The sequence below is a fragment of the Hyperoodon ampullatus genome, assembly GCF_949752795.1.
Source record: "Hyperoodon ampullatus genome assembly, chromosome: 14".
Taxonomy (NCBI): Eukaryota; Metazoa; Chordata; class Mammalia; order Artiodactyla; family Ziphiidae; genus Hyperoodon; species Hyperoodon ampullatus.
Genome location: NC_136927.1, coordinates 59,953,500 through 59,979,560, shown reverse-complemented (window position 1 = coordinate 59,979,560; position 26,061 = coordinate 59,953,500). Strand labels below are relative to the sequence as shown.

The 26,061-nt window shown below is 42.1% G+C and overlaps 1 protein-coding gene across 1 annotated transcript in view; it reads left to right on the top strand.

Moving 5' to 3' along the window:
• Positions 1-470: 470 nt before the first annotated feature.
• The window catches only part of TGM6 (transglutaminase 6), a gene marked incomplete at both ends in the record, with an annotated part of 48,051 nt that continues 22,460 nt past the window's right edge, over positions 471-26,061 (top strand). Inside the window, 11 exon segments of the mRNA XM_079719074.1 lie at positions 471-573; positions 862-1,045; positions 19,450-19,553; positions 19,646-19,880; positions 20,670-20,739; positions 20,741-20,785; positions 20,789-20,812; positions 22,081-22,122; positions 22,126-22,212; positions 23,696-23,867; positions 24,409-24,562. Of these exon segments, the coding sequence (XP_079575200.1) occupies positions 471-573; positions 862-1,045; positions 19,450-19,553; positions 19,646-19,880; positions 20,670-20,739; positions 20,741-20,785; positions 20,789-20,812; positions 22,081-22,122; positions 22,126-22,212; positions 23,696-23,867; positions 24,409-24,562 (1,220 nt within the window).

Sequence of the window (26,061 nt, the reverse complement as noted above, 5' to 3'; positions counted from 1 at the left end):
TGTTGCCACTTGCAACATCTTGGATGGACCCTGAGGGAATTATGTTAGTCAGAATGTGAAAGACGAAAATCGAATGATTTCACTCATATGTAAAATCTAAAAAACAAAACAAAAATGAACAAATGAAATGAAACAACTCATAGACACAGAGAACAGGTTGGGGAATGGGTAAAATGGGTGAAGGGGGTCAAGTATATGGTGACGGATGGTCATAATGTTGTACACTTGAAACATATAATGTTATACACAAATTTTACCTCAATAAAAAATTGCATCACAAACCCATCGAGTGAGGACATCATTGCTTGACCTAAGAATAACATGGCACTAGAATCCATTCTGGCCAACAGAATCATCACCATTGTCCCCCAGAATGGAATCCCTATTGTCCCTGCTTCTTCTTGCCACCAGCTCCCAATTAAAAATTCCAGGTGATAATTTGTTCTTGGCTATGCCTAAGTTATGTGACTATGCTCTTGCTGAAACGAAGTCTGGGAAGTTTGGACAAGACGACTGGATCTGCAGCAGCCATCTGTAACAATGAAGAAACAAGCATGAAGAAGGTAGCCAAAGGTAGCATAACAGAAAGTGAAAGAACTAGGTCCTTGATGGCACTGCTGAGCTGCTATACCAGTCTTAAGACTGTCTAATTCTGGATATTTTATTAAATAAACAATAAAGTTCTTTAGAATTTCAGCCACTATTGTCAGAGATTTTATTGCTTGCAGTAAAAAATTTTTAACCATTATAGAGGGAAAGAGATACATACTCAAGTAATTTTTATCTAAGGTGGCTGGTAGGTGTGCTCTAATGGGTGGAGGGGGCAGAGAGTAAAGTTTTTCAAACTTCTGTGTAAATCAGGATCAACTGGAGTGATTGCTAAAATGCAGATTTTCACAGCCCAACCTCCAAAATTGCTGGCTCAGAATCGTCAGGCATACGCATTATTATGGCATCCAGATGCATCTGACACAGTCAGTCCACTGAACATAGATGATGAATTCTGCCAACAGAGGCACTCTGATTTAGAAAAGCACCAGGACAGGCAAACCTAAGTCTATTTTCTTATTCCTCCTCTCTGAGTCCCAGGTTCTCATCTGCAAAACTAAATGTGATAGTGAATGTCAAGTAGCTAACAGTACCTGGACACAGAAAACAATATAAATAATATTATTTATAGTATCAGACTGCCTGGGGATCCTGGCTCAACTGACTGTATGACTTTGGGAAAATTATTTAAACTCTCTGTGCCTCAGTTTCTTCATTTATACAATGCAGATAATAATGAACTCACCTCATATAGTTGTGATGATCAGTGAGTTAAATATGTTGAGCACTTAGAATAGCAGTTGGCAGAGAGTTAAGTTTCAGTAAAGGTCAGCTTTAATTATTATTGCCAGGGTCAGGCATTCATTCGTCTTAGTCAAAGAGGTTTCCCACCCCTACTCCTACCCCACAGCACCAGGGTTTGGGAGTACCAGGAAGGACACAATCTTTCTGCCTGGAGGTCACTGGGAGGACCTTTGAAGAAGGTGAGATTTGATTTCTCCTTTGGTCAGAAGTGGTCTAATCAGGGCTGAGTCTGTGACACCAGAGACCTACACTGAGGCTCAACTCAGAGCTCTGAGGGTTTGCCCAGAGTAGAGCAGAGACTTCCTTCTCTGGAGGATCACAGGGATAGGCACTGAGCAGCAGCCTGGATATTAAGGAAAGATCCAAGGATGCTGACAGCTGAGGCAAACCCACTGCAATCTTAAAGATAACCAACAGAGGGAGACCTAAACCAGAACCAGCTTCTAGTATTTAGTAACTAGCAAATGCCAGACTCAAGAAATTAGATGACTTCAATGTGCAGTCAAGATTGAGAACTAGCACCCTAAAGAGTGGGGAACTTGCTGTAACTGTATGTATTAATCCAGCATGGGAGGGGGACAGGGAGTGGGGTAGAACAGATGTATATCAGACACTCCAAGTTCTCTTGGCCTCACTTGTCCCAGTCACTACTGTAGGAACTGATTCTGGTGTCTGACAATACTTTCTCTTGTACCTCCAGTTTAGACCCTCTTCCCCTGCCCATGACTTTCCTTCTGATGCTAAGGACCCAGCTCAGTATCCACTGAACTGTACCCTTAAAAATAGTTAAAATGGTAACTTGTATGTATATTTTATCACAATTTTTAAAAATAAATATTTTTTTAAAAAATCATAAAACAATAATTATAAAATGATGTCAATATGTTTATAATGTATAAAGATTAATTTATATAATAATTACAGAAGTATTAAGGAGGAAATGGAGCTATATTGGAGTAAATTTCCTATATGCAATTCACATTAAGTTAAAGTTAATTCAAATTAGATTTTTTAAGTTAAGATGCTAATTGTAACCCCAAGGAAATCACTAAGAAAATAACTTCAAAATTATAGTGAAAGAAACAACAAGGAAATTTAAATGGTATACTAGAAAATATCTATTTAACACAAAAGAAGTCAGTAATAGAGGAACAAAGACATAAGACAAAAAACAAATAGCAAAATTACGATATAAATCCTATCTTAATGGTAGTTACAGCAAATGTAAATGGGTTAAACTCTCCAATTAAAAGGCAGAAGTTGGCAGATGGAATTTTTTTTTTTAATGACCAAGCTATATGCTGTCTATTCGAAGACACAAACATGTTGAAAGTAAAAGGATGGAAAAATATATACCATGCAAACAGTAACCAAAAGAGAAAAGAGTGGCTATACTAATATTAGACAAAATATACTTGAAGACAAAAATTCTTACTAGACACGAAATAATGCATGTTCCTGGTACAAGATCTTTGTAGACCAAGCCAGGAAATACATATACTTACCTTCACTCCAGAAGGTTCTCCTGAACACTAATGTTTAAGAACCATTGGTGAATGTAGTAGGCCCATGGAGGATTTAAATTGGCCTATACTTTGTTTTTAAAGTGTTTAAATCTATTGCTGACATTTTAAAACCATGAGACTAACATAACATTCAAACTTGCTCCTTCTCTAAAAGCCTGGCCACACTGGGTTTGCTTTTCTACTTAATAAATGTTGGCTCCGGGGACTTCCCTGGTGGTCCAGTGGTTAAGACTTCCAATGCAGCAGGTGCGGGTTCAATCCCTGGTCAGGGAGCTAAGATTCCACATGCCTCCTGACCAAAAAAAAAAAAAAGAAAAAAGAAACATACACAATAGAAGCAATATTGTAACAAATTCAATAAAGACTTTAAAAAATGGTCCACATCAAAAAAATCTTAAAAAAAAAAAGTTATCTCCAGCTGATACTAGCTTCCTTTTTCAATAAGTCTGTTGCCCAATTCCCCATAGTTCCCACCTAGAAGAAACTTGGAGCTTGGCCAGGCCAACATTCCCCTCCACCCTTACCATCCACTCTCTTTTCATGGATGGGGAAACAGACCTAACAAGGCAAGAGCCTGGCCAAGGGTCACACAGAGAGGCTCATGCAGGAGCAGTTCTGCTGCTGCTAGTCACTATCCCCTCCATAGCACTAACATAGCACATAGCACTACCATAAAAAAGCAGAAATGTTGCCTTTGAACTCTTACCCTCCAGGGTGAGCTGATGTGGGCTCATCCTTCACCTGTTGCCTGGGTCTGCCAGTTCTTTCTCCCCCATCAAAACCATTTTAGGAGACTCCAGCAGTCACAGTACCACTGAGAGTTGAATGGATGACAGCAAATCAGGGAGGGTACGGTCAGGGGCACTTACATCTTAACAGACATCTAGGGTGAGCCAAATGAGTGACTGAGATTCTAAACCAGGAATTTCAGACACTTGACAGAGAATTGAGGAGGGCACACCTAGTGAATCTTCCTACTAGTGTTGAAATTGAAATCAGACTATAAAAAGAAGTGTCTTTTGGGGCTTCCCTGGTGGCGCAGTGGTTGAGAGTCCGCCTGCCGATGCAGGGGACGCAGGTTCGTGCCCTGGTCCGGGAGGATCCCACATGCTGCGGAGCGGCTAGGCCCGTGAGCCATGACTGCTGAGCCTGTGCATCCAGAGCCTGTGCTCTGCAACGGGAGAGGCAACAACAGTGAGAGGCCTGTACTGCAAAAAAAAAAAAAAGAGAGAGAGAGAGACAGAAGTGTCTTTTAAGTGATTTCAGCTGCAAAACCCTTTCTTCAAACGAAACAACTAATGGAACATAAGTGTATATAAAGTATTCAGAGAACTTCCATGATTCGGTGGGAGTGGGGGCCAGGAGCTGGGTTCACTCACTCCCCCCTTGTAGTACACACTCATGACAGACCAAGCCTTCCTCTCGACACAGCTGGGGTAGAGTCCCGTGCACCATTGCCAGGGTCTCACAAGTGGGTTCCATGGTCAAGTCTCTGCTCTGCTTTTAGATAAGCTTCAGAAGCCTGCTCAGCCCTGTGCAGGCACATTCCAGAAGTGTGAGGAGTTGACACCTCTGGAGGTGACCCACTACCAGCGGAGACTGGACTTGGCTCTATCATCCTTTTGGAGGGACAGGCCTAAGGTGTGTTCCATACAGTTCTTCAGAGAATGACCAGCAGGATTAAGCCCCAGTTGTTCATCATAATTGTTTTATCTGTTCAGGCTGCTATAACAAAAAAACATAGACTGGATGGCTTATAAACAACAGAAATTCATTTCTCATGGGTCTGGAGGCTGAAGTCTGAGATCATGATGAGGTTCTGGTAAGGACCCTCTCTGGCTGCAGACTAGTAGTGTCTTCTCATTGTATCCTCACATGGCATAAAGTGTGAGGGAACTCTCTAGAGTCTTATAAAAAAGGGCACTAATCCCATTCATGACATCAGAGCCTGCCCAAAAGCCCAGAGGCGCCACCTCCTAATATCTTCACTGGGATTTCAACATATGAATTTGGGGTGGGACACAAACATTCATAACAGTAATCCATTTATTAACACACTCTTTACTGACATTCCTTCATTTCTGTGTCACTTTTAATGCTTCTTCACTTCTAGCTCCTTGGATCACCCCCCAAATCAACTGTAGGCACACAAGCCTTTCCCTTAGGTTCTGCTTTCACAGGAATTCAAACTAAGACATCCCTCACCACTGCCCCCAACATGCCTCCCCAGACACTTGCCAGGGCTCCTCCATGTGGGTGATAGCCACTGCCCTAAGCACCTCTAGACCCTGGGCTTCTCGACTACCGTGGCTAATGCCGAAAACTCAGCCTCTGTACACTGGTGCCAAATTGAATCTTGGAGACAAAGTTTTGGGTGAAGTAAAAAAGAATAGCTTTATTGCTTTGCCAGGAAAAGTGGGTCACAGCAGGCTCCTGCCCCAAAAAACTATGTATCCCAACCCGGGAGGATTTGATGAGGAGTTTTATAGCAATAGTTCAAGGGTGGGGTTGCTGACAAGATTAGGGTGTGTGCAGGGTCTGTATTCCTTTAATCTCATCTCAGGTAGTCTTCTAATCTTGATGAGCTTCTCTGGTCCCTTTAATCTTGCCTCAGGTGGTTTCTTGGCTGCTCCTCCCTTGATTACAAACTGTTTGAATCTTCCCTTTGGAACTCAGGGAAGATCGTGGAGGCTAGTCTTGCCTACAAACAAGAAATGGGGGACAGAAAGGCTTCCATGGCCAGGAGCCCCCTTCACATCAAAGAAACCATCTGGAATCAGAAAAAAGTAGCCCAAAGGAAAAGATCAATGCTATTGACTTCATACAACATGTACAATTCTTTAAATAAAGTTAGGAACACGATTCAAAGGCCATGGTGACTAGAAGTGGGAAGTGAGCAATAGAAGAAGTAGAGGAGAGAGAGCCTCAGCTTCCGGATGGAGTTAGAGGATGGGAAGGGATGCCATAGGAGCAGATTGGGGGGGAGATAAAAAGATTGGTCTTGGACATGTGCTTTTGGTGCCTGAGAGGTAACCTGGTGGAGTTTCCAGGAGACTATGGTTACCAGTTTCAGGAGATAGAGATTTGAAAGACAGCAAACTAGAGATGGTATTAAAAGTCATGAGCATGGATGAGATCCCTCAAGGTAAATGTCTAGAACAGAAAAGAAGCCTAAAATCGCTGTTTTAAAACTTAACCATGGTTTCTGAAAGGTGGATTTTTAGTGGTAGTGAAATAAAGGAACTTCAATTTTATACACTTTTTTCAGCTTTATTATTGCAAGTATTATTTGTATTTATTTCTTGGATTTTGTATTTGTATTTATATGTACTTTATCATTATAAATAATTTAGCGTTATTATTACAAGTAGTAGTGTAAGATTTTTTAAATGTACATCATGGTGATTTGATAAACACATACACTGTAAAAGGATCCCCCCGGCAATCTGGTTAACACATCCATCACCTCACATGTTTATCCTCTTTCTCTCTCTCTCTCTTTTTTTTTTTTTCTGGTGAGAACATTTAAGTTCTACTTTCTTAGCAAATTTCAATTATATTGATACAATTCAGTGTTATCAACTATAGCCACCATGTTTTATATTAGATCCTCAGACCTTATTCATCTTGTAGCTGAAACTTTGTACCTTTTACCGACCTCTTTCTATTACCCCCAGCCCCAGCCCCTGGCAACCACTTTTCTACTTTCTGCTTCTATGAGCATGAGCATGACTTCTGTTGTTGTTGCTGTTGTTGTTGTTGAAGACTTTCCTTTATTCTTTGGAGTACTGAATACTTACTGTGTTCAGGTACTGTTCATACATTTACACTCATTTAGTCCTCCTTGGGTCAACAAGGTCGGACCAAATGGGGGAAAAAAACTGCCTTCTTAGAGAGCAGATGTCATCATCTTCACAGGGTATCAGTGGCTTTATAAGACTGTCTCACTTTAAGAATGCTGTGTCCAGTTCCTGGTTTCACAATTTTTTTTCATCTTTATTGGAGTATAATTGCTTTACAATGCTGTGTTAGTTTCTGCTACATAACAAAGTGAATCAGCTATATGTATAAATATCTCCCCATATCCCCTCCCTCTTGTGCCTCCCTCCCACCCTCACTATCCCTCCCATCTAGGTGGTCAAAAAGCACCCAGCTGATCTCCCTGTGCTGTGTGGCTGCTTCCCACTAGCTATCTATTTTACATTTGGTAGTGTATATATGTCAATGCCACTCTCTCACTTCGTCCCAGCTTACCCTTCCCCCTCCCCGTGTCTGGAAGTCCATTCTCTACGTCTGCATCTTTATTCCTCTCCTGCCCCTAGGTTCTTCAGAACTTTTTTTTTCAGATTCCATATATATGTGTTAGCATACGGTATTTGTTTTTCTCTTTCTGACTTACTTCACTCTGTATGACAGACTCTAGGTCCATCCACCTCCCTACAAATAACTCAATTTCATTTCTTTTTATGGCTGGGTAATATTCCATTGTATATATGTGCCACATCTTCTTTATCCATTCGTCTGTTGATGGGCATTTATGTTGCTTCCGTGTCCTGGCTATTGTAAATAGTGCTGCAATGAACATTGTGGTACATGTCTCTTTTTGAATTATGGTTTTCTCAGGGTGTATGCCCACTAGTGGTATTGCTGGGTCATATGGTAGTTCTATTTTTAGCTTTTTAAGGAACCTCCATACTGTTCTCCATAGTGGTTGTAACAATTTACATTCCTACCAACAGTGCAAGAAGGTTCCCTTTTCTCCACACCCTCTACAGCATATATTGTTTGTAGATTTTTTGATGATAGCCATTCTGACCGGTGTGAGGTGATACCTCATTGTAGTTTTGATTTGCATTTCTCTAATAGTTAGTGATGTTGAGCATCTTTTCATGTGCCTCTTGGCTATCTGTATGTCTTCTTTGGTGAAATGTCGATTTAGGTCTTCTGCTCACTTTTTAATTGGGTTGTTTGTTTTTTTGACATTGAGCTGCATGAGCTGCCTGTATATTTTGGAGATTAATCCTTTGTCCATTGCTTCATTTACAAATATTTTCTCCAATTCTGAGGGTTGTCTTTTCATCTTGTTTATGGTTTCCTTTGCTGTGCAAAAGCTTTTAAGTTTCATTATGTCCCTTTTGTTTATTTTTATTTTTATTTCCCTTTCTCTGGGAGGTGGGTCCAAAAGGATCTTGCTGTGATTTATGTCATAGAGTGTTCTGCCTATGTTTCCCTCTAAGAGTTTTGTAGTGTCTGGCCTTACATTTAGGTCTTTAATCCATTTTGAGTTTATTTTTGTGTATGGTGTTAGGGAGTGTTCTAATTTCATTCTTTTACATGTACCTGTCCAGTTTTCCCAGCACCACTTATTGAAGAGGCTCTCTTTTCTCCATTGTATGTTCTTACCTCCTTTGCCATAAATTAGGTGACCATATGTGGGTGTGTTTATCTCTGGGCTTTCTATCCTGTACCATCAATCTATATTTCTGTTTTTGTGCCAGTACCATACTGTCTTGATCACTGTAGCTTTGTACTATAGACTGAAGTCAGGGAGCCTGATTCCTCCAGCTCCTTTTTTCTTTCTCAAGATTGTTTTGGCTATTCAGGGCCTTTTGTGTTTCCCTACAAATTGTAAAATTTTTTGTTCTGGTTCTGTGAAAAATGCCATTGGTAGTTTGATAGGGATTGCATTGAATCTGTAGATTGCTTTGGGTAGTACAGTCATTTTCACAATATTGATATTCCAATCCAAGAACATGGTATATCTCTCCATCTGTTTGTATCATCTTTGATTTCTTTCATCAGAGTCTTACAGTTTTCTGCATATGGGTCTTTTGTCTCCTTAGGTAGGTTTATTCCTAGGTATTTTATTCTTTCTGTTGCAGTGGTAAATGGGAATGTTTCCTTAATTTCTCTTTCAGATCTTTCATTGTTAGTGTATAGGAATACAAGAGATTTCTCTGTATTAATTTTGTATCCTGCTACTTTACCAAATCCATTGATTACCTCTAGTAGTTTTCTGATAACATCTTTAGGATTCTCTATGTATAGTATCATGTCATCTGCAAACAGTGACAGTTTTACTTCTTTTCCGATTTGGTTTCCTTTTATTTCCTTTTCTTGTCTGATTGCCATGGCTAAAACTTCCAAAACCATTTTGAATAGTAATGGTGAGAGTGGGCACCCTTGTCTTGTTCCTGATCTTAGAGGAAATGGTTTCAGTTTTTCACCATTGAGAATGACGTTGGCTCTGGATTTGTCATATATGGCCTTTATTATGTTGATTCAGGTTCAGTCTATGCCGACTTTCTGGAGAATTTTTATCATAAACTGGTGTTGACAATGTTCATTGCAGCTCTATTTACAATAGCCAGGACATGGAAGCAACCTATGTGTCCATCGATAGATGAATGGATAAAGAAGATGTGGCACATATATACAATGGAATATTACTCAGCCATAAAAAGAAATGAAATTGCATTATTTGTAGTGAGGTGGATGGGCCTAGAGTCTGTCATACAGAGTGAAGTAAGTCAGAAAGAGAAAAACAAATACCATATGCTAACACATATATATGGAATCTAAAAAGAAAAAAAAAAAAGGTTCTGAAGAACCTAGGGGCAGGACAGTAATAAAGACGCAGATATAGAGAGTTGACTTGAGAACATGGCTGGAGGGAGGGTAAGCTGGGACGAAGTGAGAGAGTGCCATGAACATATATACACTACCACATGTAAAATAGATAGCTAGTGGGAAACAGCCACATAGCACAAGGAGATCAGCTTAGTGCTTTGTGACCACATAGAGGGGTCAGATAGGGAGGGTAAGAGGGAGAGGCAAGAGGGAGGAGATATGGGGATATATGTATATGTATAGCTGATTCACTTTGTTATAAAGCAGAAATTAACACACCATTATAAAGCAGTTACATTCCAATAAAGAAGTTAAAAATAATAATGAAATAAAATAAATGGGTGTTGAATTTTGTCAAAAGCTTTTTCTGCATCTATTATCATATGGTTTTTATCCTTCGATTTATTAATATGGTGTATCACATTGATTGATTTGCATATATTAAAGATTCCTTGCTTTCCTGGGATAAACCCTACTTGATCATGGTGTATGATCCTTTTAATGTGCTGTTGGATTCTGTTTGGTTGTATTTTGTTGAGGATTTTTTTTTTTTTTTTTGCGGTACGCGGGCCTCTCACTGCTGTGGCCTCTCCCGTTGCAGAGCACAGGCTCCGGACGCTCAGGCTCAGCGGCCATGGCTCACGGGCCCAGCCGCTCTGCGGCATGTGGGATCCTCCCGGACCGGGGCACGAACCCATGTCCCCTGCATCGGCAGGCGGACTCTCAACCACTGCGCCACCAGGGAAGCCCTTGTTGAGGATTTTTGCATCTATGTTCATCAGTGATTCTTTTTTTGTGACATCTTTGTCTGCTTTTGGTATCAGGGTGGTGGTGGCCTCGTATAATGAGTTTGGGATTGTTCTTCCCTCTGCTATATTTTGGAAGAGTTTGAGAAGGATGGGTGTTAGCTCTTCTCTAAATGTTTAATAGAATTCACCTGTGAAGCCATCTGGTCCTGGACTTCTGTTTGCTGAAAGATTTTTAATCACTGTTTCAATATCAGTGCTTGTGATTGGTCTGTTCATATTTTCTATTTCTTCCTGGTTCAGTATTGGAAGGTTGTGCTTTTCTAAGAATTTCTCCATTTCTTCCAGATTGTCCATTTTATTGGCATATAGTTGTTTGTAGTAGTCTCTCATGATCCTTTGTATTTCGGCAGTGTCAGTTGTTACTTCTTTTTCATTTCTAATTCTGTTGATTTGAGTCTTTGCCCTTGTTTTCTTGATGAGTCTGGCTAATCGTTTATCAACTTTGTTTATCTCCTCAAAGAAACAACTTTTAGGTTTTTTTTGTTTCTTTTGTTTGTTTGTTTTTTTGCCGTACGCGGGCCTCTCACTCTTGTAGCCTCTCCCGTTGTGGAGCACAGGCTCCGGACACGCAGGCTCAGCGGCCATGGCTCACGGGCCCAGCCGCTCCGCGTCATGTGGGATCCTCCCATACCAGGGCACGAACCCGTGTCCCCTGCATCAGCAGGTGGACTCTCAACCACTGTGCCACCAGGGAAGCCCTAGCTTTTAGTTTTTTTGATCTTTGCTACTGTTTTCTTCATTTCTTTTTCATTTATTTCTGATCTGATCTTTATGATTTCTTTCCTTCTGCTAATTTGGGGGGTGTTTGGTGTTGTTGTTCTTCTTCTTTCTCTAATTGTTTTAGGTGTAAGGTTAGGTTGTTTATTTGAGATTTTTCTTATTTCTTGAGGTAGGATTTTATTGCTATAAACTTTCCTCTTAGAACTGCTCTTGCTGCATCACATATGTTTTGAGTCCTCAACTTTTTCTTGTCATTTGTTTCTAGGTGTTTTCTGATTTCCCCTTTGATTTCTTCATTGATAACTCTTGGTTACTTAGTAGCATATTGTTTACCCTCCGTGTGTTTGTATTTTTTACAGTTTTTTTCCTGTAATTGATATCCAGTCTCATAACATTGTGGTAGGAAAAGATACCTGATACAATTTCAATTCTCTTAAATTTACTGAGGCTTGATTGGTGACCTAAGATATGATCTATCCTGGAGAATGTTCCATGTACACTTGAGAAGAAAGTGTATTCTGTTGTTTTTGGATGGAATGTCCTCTAAATATCAGTTAAGTCCATCTTGTCTAATGTGTCCTTTAAAGCTTGTGTTTCCTTATTTATTTTCATTTTGGATGATCTGTCCATTGGTGAAAGTGGGGAGTTAAAGTCCCCTACCATTATTGTGTTACTGTCAATTTCCCCTTTTATGGCTATTAGCATTTGCCTTACGTATTGAGGTGCTCCTATGTTGGGTGCATAAATATTTACAATTGTTATATCTTCTTCTTGGATTGATCCCTTCATCATTATGTAGTGTCCTTCTTTGTCTCTTGTAATAGTCTGTATTTTAAAGTCTATTTTGTGTGATATGAAAATTTCTACTCCAGCTTTCTTTTGATATCCGTTTGCATGGAATATCTTTTTCCATCCCCTCACTTTCAGTTTGTATGTGTTCCTAGCTCTGAAGTGGGTCTCATGTAGACAGCACATATATATGGGTCTTGTTTTTGTAACCATTCAGCCTGTCTGTGTCTTTTGGTTGGAGCATTTAATCCATTTACGTTTAAGATAATTATTGATATGTATGTTCCTATTACCATTTTTAATAGTTTTCGGTTTGTTTTGGTAGGTTTTTTTCTCCTTTTGTGTTTCCCATCTAGAGAAGTTCCTTTAGCATTTGTTGTAAAGCTGGTTTAGTGGTGCTGAATTCTCTTAACTCTTGCTTGTCTGTAAAGGTTTTAATTTCTCCATCAAATCTGAATGAGATCCTTACTGGGTACAGTAATCTTGGTTGGAGGTTCTTCCCTTTCATCACTTTAAATATGTCCTGCCACTCCCCTCTGGCCTGCAGAGTTTCTGCTGAAAGATCAGCTGTTAACCATATGGGGATTCCCTCGTATGTTATTTGGTGATTTTCCCTTGCTGCTTTTAATATTTTTTCTTTGTATTTGATTTTTGATAGTTTGATTAATATGTGTCTTGGAGTGTTTCTTCCTGGATTTCTCCTGTATGGAACTCTCTGTGCTTCTTGGCCTGGACTATTTCCTTTCCCATGTTAGGGAAGTTTTTGACTATAATCTCTTCAAATATTTTCTCAGTCCCTTTCTTTTTCTCTTCTTCTCCTTGGACCCCTATAATTCGAACGTCAGTGTGTTTAATGTTGTCCCAGAGGTCTCTGAGACTGTCCTCAATTCTTTTAATTCTTTTTCCTTTAGTCTGCTCTGTGGCAGTTATTTCCACTATTCTGTCCTTTTTTTTTCTAAATTTAATTTTTATTTTATATTGGGGTATAGCTGATTTATAACTATGTAAATGTGTGACTTTCAGCTGTGCAGCAAAGTGAATCAGTTATACATACACATATATTCATTTTTTTTCATGATTTTTATTTTTTATCTTAAAATCAGAAAGATGACTTTAATCTTATTTCTCAATAAAATAATAACATACATTTGTAAAGCAAACAATTTTAAGAATATTTCTCTAAAGGCTTTCTGGAATTCCTAAAAGAAATTCATCTATTTTAGAAAAAAAATTCCAAGGAATTATGGAAAACAATATAAAATTATGAAGTAGCCCCCTCTCTCTGCAACACACAGTAATCATTCTGGTACAAGCCACATTTTTTTTTTTTTCTATACAGCAGGTTCTTATTAGTCATCAATTTTATACACATCAGTGTATACCTGTCAATCCCAATCTCCTAATTCATCACACCACCACCTCTACCCCCCGTGGCTTTCCCCCCTTGGTGTCCACACGTTTGTTCTCTACATCTGTGTCTCAATTTCTGCCCTGCAAACTGGTTCATCTATACCATTTTTCTAGGTTCCATATATAAGCATTAATATATGATATTTGTTTTTCTCTTTCTGACTTACTTCACTCTGTATGACAGTCTTTAGATCCATCCACGTCTCAACAAAAGACCAATTTCATTCATTTTATGGCTGAGTAATATTCCATTGTAAATACTTACCACATCTTCTTTATCCATTCATCTGTTGATCGGCATTTATGTTGCTTCCATGACCTGGCTATTGTAAATAGTGCTGCAATGAATGTTGCGGTACATGTGTCTTTTTGAATTGCGGTTTTCTCTGGGTATATGCCCAGTAATGGGATTGCTGTATCATATGGTCATTCTATATTTATTTTTTTAAGGAACCTCCATAATGCTCTCCATAGTGGCTATATCAGTTTACATTCCTACCAACAGTTCAAGAGGATTCCCTTTCCTCCACACCCTCTCCAGCATTTGTTGTTTGTACATTTTCAGATAAAGCCCATTCTAACTGGTGTGATGTGGTACCTCATTGTAGTTTTGATTTGCATTTCTCTAATAATTAGTGATGTTGAGCAGCTTTTCATGTGCTTCTTGGCCATCTGTATGTCTTTTTTGGAGAAATGTTTATTTAGGTCTTCTGCCCATTTTTGGATTGGGATGTTTGTTTTTTTAATATTGAGCTGCGTGAGCACTTTATATATTTTGGAGATTAATCCTTTGTCCATTGATTCGTTTGCAAATATTTTCTCCCATTCTAAGGGTTGTCTTTTCGTCTCGTTTATGGTTTCCTTTGCTGTGCAAAAGTTTTGAACGTTCATTAGGTCCCATTTGTTTATTTTTGTTTTTATTTCCATTACCGTAGGAGGTGGATCAAAGAAGATCTTGCTGTGATTTATGTCAAAGAGTGTTCTTCCTATGTTTTCCTCTAAGAGTTTTATAGTGTCCGGTCTTACATTTAGGTCTCTAATCCATTTTGAGTTTATTTTTGTGTATGGTGTTAGGGAGTGTTCTAATTTCATTCTTTTACATGTAGCTTTCCAGTTTTCCCAGCACCACTTATTGAAGAGACTCTCTTTTCTCCATTGTATATCTTTGTCTCCTTTGTCATAGATTAGTTGACCATAGGTGTGTGGGTTTACCTCTGGGCTTTCTATCTTGTTCCATTGATCTGTGTTTCTGTTTTTGTGCCAGTATCATATTGTCTTCATTACTGTAGCTTTGTAGTATAGTCTGAAGTGAGGGAGTCTGATTCCTCCAGTTCCACTTTTTTCTCCTCAAGATTGCTTTGACTATGCGGGGTCTTTTGTGTCTCCATACAAATTTTAAGATTTTTTGTTCTAGTTCTGTAAAATATGCTACTGATAATTTGATAGGGATTACATTGAATCTGTAGATTGCTTTGGGTAGTGTAGTCCTTTTCACAATATTGATTCTTCCAATCAAGAACATGGTATATCTCTCCATCTGTTGGTATCATCTTTAATTTCTTTCATCAGTGTCTTACAGTTTTCTGCATATGGCTCTTTTGTCTACCTAGGCCGATTTATGCCTAGGTATTTTATTCTTTTTGCTGCAATGGTAAATGGGAGTGTTTCCTTAATTTCTCTTTCAGATATTTCATCATTAGTGTATAGGAATGCAAGAGATTTCTGCGCATTAATTTTGTATCCTGCAACTTTACCAAATTCATTGGTTAGCTCTAGTAGTTTTCTGGTGGGATCTTTAGGATTGTCTATGTATAGTATCATGTCATGTGCAAAGAGTGACAGTTTTACTTCTTCTTTTCCAATTTGTATTCCTTTTATTTCTTTTTCTTCTCTGACTGCCATGGCTAGGACTTCCAAAACTATGTTGAAAAATAGTGGTGAGAGAGGATATCCTTGTCTTGTTCGTGATCTTAGAGGAAATGCTTTCAGTTTTTCAACATTGAGAATGATGTTTGCTGTGGGTTTGTCATATATGCCCTTTGTTATGTTGAGGTGGGTTCTCTCTATGCCCACTTCTGGAGAGTTTTTATCATAAATTGGTGTTGACTTTTGTCAAAAGCTTTTTCTGCATCTATTGATATGATCATATGGTTTTTATTCTTCAATTTGTTAATATGGTGTATCACATTGATTCATTTGCATATATTGAAGAATCCTTGCATCCCTGGGATAAATCCCACTTGATCATGGTGTATAATCCTTTTAATGTGTTGTTGGATTCTGTTTTCTAGTATTTTGTTGAGGATTTTTGCATCTATATTCATCAGTGATATTGGTCTGTAATTTTCTTTTTTTGTAGTATCTTTTTCTGCTTTGGGTGTCAGGGTGATGGTGGTCTCATACAATGAGTTTGGGAGTGTTCCTTCCTCTGCAATATTTTGGAAGAGTTTGAGAAAGATGGGTGTTAAGTCATCTCTAAATGTTTGATAGAATTCACCTGTGAAGCCTTCTGGTTCTGGACTTCTGCTTATTGGAAGATTTTTAATCACAGTTTCATTTTCTTTTTTTGTAGTATCTTTTTCTGCTTTGGGTGTCAGGGTGATGGTGGTCTCATACAATGAGTTTGGGAGTGTTCCTTCCTCTGCAATATTTTGGAAGAGTTTGAGAAAGATGGGTGTTAAGTCATCTCTAAATGTTTGATAGAATTCACCTGTGAAGCCTTCTGGTTCTGGACTTCTGCTTATTGGAAGATTTTTAATCACAGTTTCAATTTCATTACTTGTGATTGGTCTATTCATATTTTCTGTTTCTTCCTGGTTCAGTCTTGGAAGGTTATACCTTTCTAAGAATTTTTCCATTTCTTCCAGGTTGTCCATTTTATTGGCATACAGTTACTTGTAGTACTCTCTTAGGATGCTCTGTATTTCTGTGGTGTCTGTTGTAACTTCTCCTTTTTCATTTGTAATTTTATTGATTTGAGTCCTCTCCCTCTTTTTCTTGAGGAGTCTGGCTAATGGTTTATCAATTTTGTTTATCTTCTCAAAGAACCAGCTTTTAGTTTTATTTATCTTTGCTGTTGTTTTCTTTGTTTCTATTTCATTTATTTCTGCTCTGATCTTTATGTTTTCTTTCCTTCTGCTCACTTTGGGTTTTGTTTGTTCTTCTTTCTCTAGTTCTTTTAAGTGTAAAGTTAGATTGTTTATTTGAGATTTTTCTTGTTTCTTGAGGTAGGCTTGTATAGCTATAAACTTCCCTCTTAGAACTGCTTTTGCTGCATCCCATAGGTTTCGGATCGTCGTATGTTCACTGTCATTTGTCTCTAGGTATTTTTTGATTTCCTCTTTGATTTCTTCAGTGATTTCTTGGTTCTTTAGTAACGTAGTGTTTAGCCTCCATGTGTTAGTGTTTTTTACGTTTTTTTCCCTGTAATTCATTTGTAATCTCATAGCGTTGTTTTCTGAAAAGATGCTTGATATGATTTCAATTTTCCTAAATTTACTGAGGCTTGATTTGTGACCCAAGATGTGATCTATCCTGGAGAATGTTCCATGCACACTTGAGAAGAAAGTGTAATCTGCTGTTTCTGGATGGAATGCCCTATAAATATCAATTAAATCTATCTGGTCTATTGTGTCATTTAAAGCTTCTGTTTCCTTATTTATTTTTATTTTGGATAATCTGTCTTTTGGAGTAAGTGAGGTGTTAATGTCCCCCACTATTATTGGGTTACTCTCAACTTCCTCTTTTATAGCTGTTAGCAGTTGCCTTATATATTGATGTGCTCCTATTTTGGGTGCATATATATTTATAATTGTTATATCTTCTTCTTGGATTGATCCCTTGATCATTATGTAGTGTCCTTCCTTGCCTCTTGTAACATTTTTTATTTTAACGTCTATTTTATCTAATATGGGTATTGCTACTACGGCTTTCTTTTGATTTCCATTTGCATGGAATGTCTTTTTCCATTCCCTCACTTCCAGTCTGTATGTGTCCCTAGGTCTGAAGTGGGTCTCTTGTAGACAGCATATATATGGGTCTTGTTTTTGTATCCATTCAGCAAGACTGTGTTTTGGTTGGAGCATTTAATCCATCGATATGTATGTTCCTATGACCATTTTCTTAATTGTTTTGGGTTTGTTTCTGTAGGTCCTTTTCTTCTCTTGTATTTCCCACTTAGAGAAGGTCCTTTAGCATTTGTTGTAGAGATGGTTTGGTGGTGCTGAATTCTCTTAACTTTTGCTTGCCTGTAAAGCTTTTGATTTCTCCATTGAATCTGAACGAGATCCTTGCCAGGTAGAGTAATCTTGGTTGTAGGTTCTTCCCTTTCATCACTTTAAGTATATCATGCCACTCCCTTCTGGCTTGTAGAGTTTCTGCTGAGAAATCAGCTGTTAACCTTATGGGAGTTCCCTTGTATGTTATTTGTCATTTATCCCTTGCTGCTTTCAATAATTTTTCTTTGTCTTTAATTTTTGCCAATTTGATTACTATGTGTCTCGGTGTGTTATCCTTGGGTTTATCCTGTATGTGACTCACTGCGCTTCCTGGACTTGGGTGGCTATTTCCTTTCCTGTGTTAGGGAAATTTTCGACTATAATCTCTTCAAATATTTTCTCGGTTCATTTCTCTCTCTCTTCTCCTTCTGGGACCCCTATAACGTGAACGTTGTTGTGTTTAATGTTTTCCCAGAGGTCTCTTAGGCTGTCTTCATTTCTTTTCATTCTTTTTTATTTATTCTGTTCTGCAGCAGTGAATTCCTCCATTCTGTCTTCCAGGTCACTTTTCCGTTCTTCTGCCTCAGTTGTTCTGCTATTGATTCCTTCTTGTGTAGTTTTCATTTCAGTTATTGTATTGTTCATCTCTGTTTGTTTGTTCTTTAATTCTTCTAGGTCTTTGTTAAACAGTTCTTGCATCTTCTCCATCTTTGCCTCCATTGTTTTTCCAAGGTCCTGTTTCATCTTCACTATCATTATTCTGAATTCTTTTTCTGGAAGGTTGCTTATCTCTACCTCATTGAGTTGTTTTTCTGGGGTTTTATCTTGTTCCTTCATCTGGTACATAACCCTCTGCCTTTTCATCTTGTCTGTCTTTCTGTGAATGTGGTTTTTGTTCCACAGGCTGCAGCATTGTGGTTCTTCTTGCTTTTGCTGTCTGTCCTCTGGTGGATGAGGCTATCTAAGGGGCTTGTGCAGGTCTCCTTATGGGAGGGACTGGTGGTGGGTGGAGCTGACTGCTGCGCTGGTGGGCAGAGCTCAGTAAAACTTTAATCCACTTGACTGCTGATGAGTGGGATGGGTTCCCTGTTGTTGGTTGTTGGGCCTGAGGGAACCCAACACTGGACCCTACCTGGGGTCTTTGGTGGGGCCAATGGCGGACTCTGGGAGGGCTCACGCCAAGGAGTACTTCCCAGAACTTCTGCTGCCAGTGTCCTTGTCCCCACGGTGAGCCACAGCCACCCCCGCCTCTGCAGGAGACCCTCTAACACTATCAGGTAGGTCTGGTTCGGTCTCTCCTGGGGTCACTGGCGTTCCCCTGGGTCCTGATGTACACGCTATTTTGTGTCTGCCCTCCAAGAGTGGAGTCTCTGTTTCACCCAGTCCTGTCGATGTCCTGCAGTCAAATCCCGCTAGCTTTCAAAGTCTGATTCTCTAGGAATTCCTCTTCCTGTTGCCGGACCCCCAGGTTGGGAAGTCTGACATGGGGCTCAGAACCTTCACTCCAGTGGGTGTACTTCTGTGGTATAAGTGTTCTCCAGTCTGTGAATCAACCACCCAGCAGTTATGGGATTAGATTTTGTTGTGATTGCACCTCTCCTACCGTCTCATTATGGCTTCTCATATGTCTTTGGTTGTGGGGTATCTTTTTTGGTGATTTCCAGTGTCTTCCTGTCAGTGATTGTCCAGCCCCTAGTTTTGATTCTGGTGTTCTCGCTAGAAGGAGTGAGAGCACGTCCTCCTACTCCACCATCTTTGTTCAGGCTCCTGGAGGCTTTTGATGACAGCTTTCTGGGGATGGTTGGAAGGTGCTGCCAGCAGGCAGTGGGACAGATGAGATGACAACTCTGGAATCCTAGGCACACCAAGAAATCCAGGGCTCTGGATGGGTATGGAAATTCATCAGGCACTTTTGGAGCCCATGCTTTCATTTGCTGATCAGACAGAAGGCACACTTTGGTTTCAAAGAGTGCTTTCACTTCCTCCTTGATCCAGAAAGTGGGTGGAAGTCAGGACAGCTGAAGTGGACCCCTCTCTACTGCTGGCCCTCTTGCATCTTGGTCAGGTCCTTCCCCACAGCAGGGTCCCAGCAGCTCAGGGTTGGTCTACCAGGTCTGTAGCTTTTCCCTTTCTCCAGAGCTGAGCTTCCTGGGGGTGGCTGGGTCTCCTGATTCCCTCTCCTCTCTGCCAGGACCCCAGGCTTCCGAGGCCCTCCGCACCAAAGCTGTGTTCCAGACATCGGAGCTGGAGGAGAGCAATGCCTGGATGGCAGTGAAGGAGGCTCAGATGGAGAACACCATGACCATCAGCCTCACCAACCCTCCCGATGCTGTCATTGGCTGCTACCAGCTGAGCACCAAGGTTTCCTCTCACCGCAAACACAGTAACCGGAAGCTGGGTGAGTTTGTTCTGCTTTTCAACCCATGGTGCCCAGATAGGAGCTCCTGAGTCCAAGGCTGAGGTTTTCCTGGAAGCTGTCCTTCAGGAAGGCCTGGGAGGCAAGTTAGGGACAGGGAGATGAATGCCAAGAGCTTGGCAAGAGCAGGCCCAGGAGGAGACAGGCATGGGACAGAGGAAGCTGGTAGCAGATGTTCCAAACCTGCCGTGACAGAGGGATAGGTATTAGTGGGTTCTGATGTATGGAGGCCAGTGGGCAAGGAGGGAGCCTAATGGCAGGAAAGGCCTAGGATTGGGTAAGAGCCAGGTTTCAGCGGCCAGACAGCCTTGGTTTAGTCCCAGCTTTGCTAAGTTGCTTCCCTCTGAGTCTTAGTTCCTCACCTGTAATATGGGAATAACAGTGCCTACCTCTTAGTGTTATGGTGAGAAACTATAGAGCTAATGTTTGTAATATGCAAGGCACATCTTAAGGAGTACTGAGGTCAGTATTCTTACTAAGGGGTAAGTCAGTAAGCAGTAGCCTGGATCAGTATTCTTATTAATGTTTAAGAAATATGAGCCTTCCATTGTCATTAAGTCAGGTCACTCAAAAGCATCAGGACTTCTAAATTCCCTCCGTCTGGGGCTGGGTTGGGGGTGGTCCCTTCCTGGGGAAAGACTGTCCAGGTGAAGTAGGGCTTGGCCGGGAGGCAGCCTGGGAGCCGGCAAACCCCTCTTGACCTCTCCTGCTCCAGCAGCCTCTAGGCGGCATCCTGCAGCTGAGCCCTGGTGTAGCCCTTTCCCCAGGCCAGTGAGGCCAGAGTCCCTGCCCACGCCAGGCCCAACCACTGCCTTTCTGAGGATGATGTGTTTCTGGCCACAGAGGAAGAGAGACAGGAGTACATACATGCTCAACGACAGCGGGATCATCTTCCGAGGAGTGGAGAAGCACATCTGAGCCCAAGGCTGGAACTTCGGGCAGGTCTCCAGGGGCCCAGGCCAGGAGGGGGACTGAGAGGCATAAGAGACAGAAGGGGGGCTGGGGAGATGAGAAAAGTCAGCGCAGGAGCCTTTCTGTCTGCCCTCTTCTTCCCAGGAGGGACAAGATGGGCTGACTCTTAGACCAAGTCCACTTCTCCAGTCTCTACTACTAGTTGTTCTGGGTCCTTGGGAAGGGGTGGTACATTGGGTACAAATAAATAGCTTAGATCAGGGGCTTTCAATCTTGAGTGTGCACCAGAAGGCCACCAAGGGCTCATTAAAACACACAAATGGCTGGGCCCCAACTCCCCAAGTTGCTGATTCACTAGGTCTGAGGTGGGGCCTGAGAGTCCATATTTCTAACAAGTTACCAGGTGCTGCTGCCGTCGCTGGCCTGGAACCACATTTTGAGAGTCACTGGCTTAGATAAGTAGCTACAATACAGGGTGCGATGTTGTGGGAGGGGGCGGAGGCGTTCGGAAAGGTAGAGATGGGAGCAGAGGGAGTTCAGAAGGGCATGAAGGGAAACTCCACCTCAGGGATTGCAGAAGCCTTCATGATATTGGGGTGGAGCCCCCAAAGTCAGGCAGGATCTGGACAGGCAGAGGGAAGAGCAGACAGAGCAGTGGAGGAGGGGAACCAGAGAGTAGCGGAGGGTCTGTAGAGGAGCTCTGTCTGCCCGGGCTCCGGGCAAGTCGAGAGCCTTGACTGTCAGGCTGAGGAGCTGGGCGTTGAAAGCATCTGGGGCTCAGGGGCTGGGCAGGGATGATATACTAGAGAGTTTAAGGTCCATCTAAGGGTAACCCCATCTCAGCACCCACTTCTTATTGCCACATAGGAAAGTGAGCCCAGGGTTCTCAGACCTTCCCAATTTTCAAAGACCAGAAATCTTAATTTGTATGTGAAAATCCCCCAGTTTTTAAATGTTGTCAACTAAGTCATTTGAAAACATTATGTAAACAAGTGGGATCGATGTGGCTCCAGAGTGTCAGTTTATCATGAACTTTACTGTGGTTCATGGGGAGCCATGGGCCTACTGAACAGGGGAGGGAGGTGATTAAGGCTGAGCTTCTGGTTCCCAGTGACTCTTTGAAAGAAGGTTTTTGAGACTTGGGTGTGCTCTATTGTGTCCCTGGAGGGGGGTGGAGGGGTGGGCAGGGGGGTAGGCAAACTCCCTGCACAATACAGTGACTGACTATGGGAGGGTCGTGAGAGGGTCTGAAGTGTAGGTGTGGCTCTGGTCTCTAAGAGCAGCTTCTCTGGGGACAGTTTGAGGAGGACATCCTGAACATCTGCTTCTGCATCCTGGACTGAAGCCCTCATCACCAAGATGACCCAGCCACCACCAAAGTGTCCCACCACTACGAACCCATCTACGTCACTGGAGCCATCAGCGCCATGGTAAGGAGCCCTGCTATCCCTGCATGCACACTCCCTCGTGGGTCCCCAGGCCAACTCCAGGGCCACACCCTAAGATTTTTCCCATCACCTCTTGTTTTAATTCTCTATTGCCGCATAACAAATCACCCCAAAACTCAGTGGTATAAAACGGCCATTTACTGTGCTGACAACTTTGCAAATCACGGAGTTGGTCAGGGCAACGTGAGGACAGAACACCTCTGTTCCAAGCTGCTTCAGCTGGGTGTGTCTGAATGGCTGCAGATGTCTGGGATGATTTGACGGGACCATATATCTAGGGCATTGGTTCCAGCAGTCAATGTTTCCTTGGTTCTCTTCCATGCTTTGTCTGCTGGAAGTGGAATGCCCAGGTGGCTTGCTCACTCTCATGTCTGGCCCCTGGGCTGGGGTGGTTGGAAGAGCTGGGTCTGGCCAGTCATCACTCTGTGTCTCCATGCAGCCTTTCCACATGGCTAAGTTGGGCTTCCTCACAGCATGGCAGTCTCAGGGTAATCAGATAAGGCAACTGGTTTCTCCCCAAGCGATTATTCTAAAATTAAGTGGAAGCTGCCCGTCTCATAAAGCCTGGGCCTGGAAACAGGCACAGCATCACTTCCACCATGGTCATTAATCAAAGCAGTCACAGGCCAACCGAGATTCAGGGAGAGGGTACACAGAACCACCTCGCTATGAGAGGAGTGCCATCTTTAATCTATTACATGTCAGTGCTTCCTCCTCAGAAGGTAGCCAGAGGGCCTACTAGCTCTCTCTATAGCAAGTAGGTGTTAAGATCAGTGGGTGGGTAACTGTGATTCCAAAAATGGGCAAAGCTGTTTTTCTCATATTTGATACTTTCAATTCCTCAAGACTTCAGAGAGATGTTGGAGCACAGAGAATCAAAAGCAGTGACCAGTCCCAAACAGTAGAGTGGTACAACCCTGTGGGATAGTGGTACAGGCTCCCAAGTCAAAGTCCTGAACTCCTGAACCCCTTTTGCTAACTTGCTGTGCGATTTGAGCAAGTTCCCTAACCTCTATGAATCTCAGTTTCCTCATCTGGAAAAAAAAGGAAATAATAGAACCTACATCATAGACTAATATAGATTAATATAGATTAATATAATGTGTGCTAAGCCCTTAGAATAGTGTCTGGCACACAGTAAACATTTAATGAATGTTAAGCGTCTCTACAACTATCATTACCACCAACAGTCCCAAAAAACAGATTACTTAAAACAGGAAATGCTCTAAAACTGAATATGATTTTCAGCGATAGAGCATCCCAATGGAAGGTAACTGAAAATGATAAATGGTACCAAAAAGTAGGTATTTTAAGACAGCAGATGGCCCCAATTTTCAGACAATTTAAAAACAAGGGGTGGCCCCAAATAAATGGGTGGCCCAAAGTTGGAGATGATTTTACGATGGCAATGTTCCTGAAGAGGGAAGCCCTGCCTGGTGGTGGACTTTTGGCCTCCTCTGCCCAGGTGAACAGCAACAACGACCAGGGCGTGCTACAAGGCCAGTGGCAGGACAAGTATGGTGGCAGCACCAGCCCACGGCACTGGCGTGGCAGTGTGGCCATTCTGCACAAGTCGTTCAAGGGCAGGTTCAAGCCAGTCAGATATGGCCAGTGCTGGGTCTTCGCTGGTGTCATGTGTACAGATACCCTGGGAAAGAAGTTCCCCAACCCCTAGTCAGCTCAGTTTGCATTTGTTTCCATATATTTGCATAGGCATCCCTCACCCCCCACAAAAACATCTTTCTTTATTAGTGATGGGGGAAATAGAAGTCTGGGTAATGAAAAGAGAAACCAGATCCCTCATTTATGTGACTTTTGGTCTTTTATTTTACAGGAGTCCCACCTCTCAAGCCCATTGAGTGCCCTTGAGTGAGCCTTGTGGTCCTGGGTCCTCAGTCCCTACAGGCTATTATGGCTATTATAGGGTTATTATATGGCTTCCAAGGTCCTGCCAGCCTCAGCGCCCATCTATTCAAATGGGGGTGGTGGCAGTGACTCTAGAAGTCCCCTGAGAGAATGTACAGGAGATGGAGGTGTTTCTCAGAGTGGAGATGAGAGTCGGCCCTGCCAAAGACAGGGAGGGGGCTGTGGCTAGATCTGAGGCAGGCGGCCTGCTAGGGGAGGCCACACCACCCCTCCCTGAGTCTGGGGTCCCCACCTGTCCTGGAGTCTTTCAAGCATCCTGCTCTTCACTCCTTGGGTGCTTGGGGATAGCGACACGGGTTGTGTCCAAATTTAACTTGGCACATGACAGGGGCAGGAACCTGAGTGTGGACAAATATGTGGACCCCTTCGGGCGGATGCTGGAGGACTTGATGGAGGACAGCATGTGGTGGGTCCTCAGCCGCCGGCTCCCAGGGGCGCCCTGAGGCCCTCCCAGATGGAGCTCAGCTCCACTGAATGTGAGCCAGTTCTGGAAGGGGTGACAGGTGCCCAGCAGAGGGGTTGGTCCTGGGCAGGGTGACACCTCTTCTGAGATACAGGGGTCTTTGGACACATGACTCAGAAGCCAAGAGGGGGTCTCAGGATTTGACAGCCTTGTACCCCCGGCTCTCCGCTCTGCAGGGCTATGAGCCCTCCCCTAGACACCTGTGACTTGCAGGTGGGGTCAAGACCCGCCCCTGCAGAGTTACCTCTGTGTCCCGCTCCTGTTGTCTGTCAGCTGCCTGTGCACTGAGCTGTGTCTCAGGTGGGAAACAAGTTCCTTTCTCAGCTCAAACAAAACTCTGCACAAAGCTTTACAAAATCCATTTTGATTTTATTTTTTAAAGTAGGAGATACATTCACGTGCTTTAATATTCAAAAGGTACAGAATGGGCTACAGTGTGAGTCTCCCTCTCTCCATTGCCAGCATCCCCATCCTCCTTCTGGACACAACACCAGAGAGAAGCCCTGCAGCTACAGGAGCACACGTATGCACAATCCTCACACACCCCCACTTCCCCTCAATATCGGCAGCATAATGTAAACTGTTCATTTTGCTCTACATGAAACAATTCCATATCGGTACATACAAGGTTTCCTTTCTTTTTTTTTTCTTAATTAATTAATTAATTAATTAATTATTTTTTGGTTGCATTGGGTCTTCGTTGCTGCACGTGGCCTTTCTCTAGTTGTGGCAAGCGGGGGCTACTCCGTTGCAGTGCGCGGGCTTCTCATTGAGGTGGCTTCTCTTTTTGCAGAGCACAGGCTCTAGACACACGGGCTTCAGTAGTTGTGGCGCACAGGCTCAGTAATTGTGGCTCACGGGCTCTAGAGCACAGGCTCAGAAGTCGTGGTGCACAGGCTTAGTTGCTCCGCGTCATATGGGATCTTCCTCCACCAGGGCTCGAACCTGTGTCCCCTGCATTGGCAGGTGGATTCTTAATCAATGCACCACCAGGGAAGTCCCCTTATTTTCTATAGTGTTTAAAAAGTAGTAACACCGTGCCCAGTGAGCACCTCATGTATGCCAGGCCCAGTTGTGCTGCACATGCAGGCTGACCTCATTTTATTACTCTCCTTTTTATTGTGCTTCACAGACATTGCATTTTTTTTTACAAATTGAAGGTTTGTGGCAATCTTGTGGCAAGCAAGTCTATTGGCATCATTTTTCCAACAGCTTCATTAAAGTATGTACATTGTTTTTTTAGACGTAATGCTATTGCACACTTAATAGATTACAGCATACTGTTAGCCTAACTTTTATATGCACTGGGAAACCAAAAAAGTTTGTGTGACTTGCTTTATTGCTGTATCCACATTTTATCCACATGTAGTGGTCTGGAACCTAATCCACAATATCTCCAAGGTGTACCTGTGTACTAATTCATTCCTCCAAACAACCTTGTA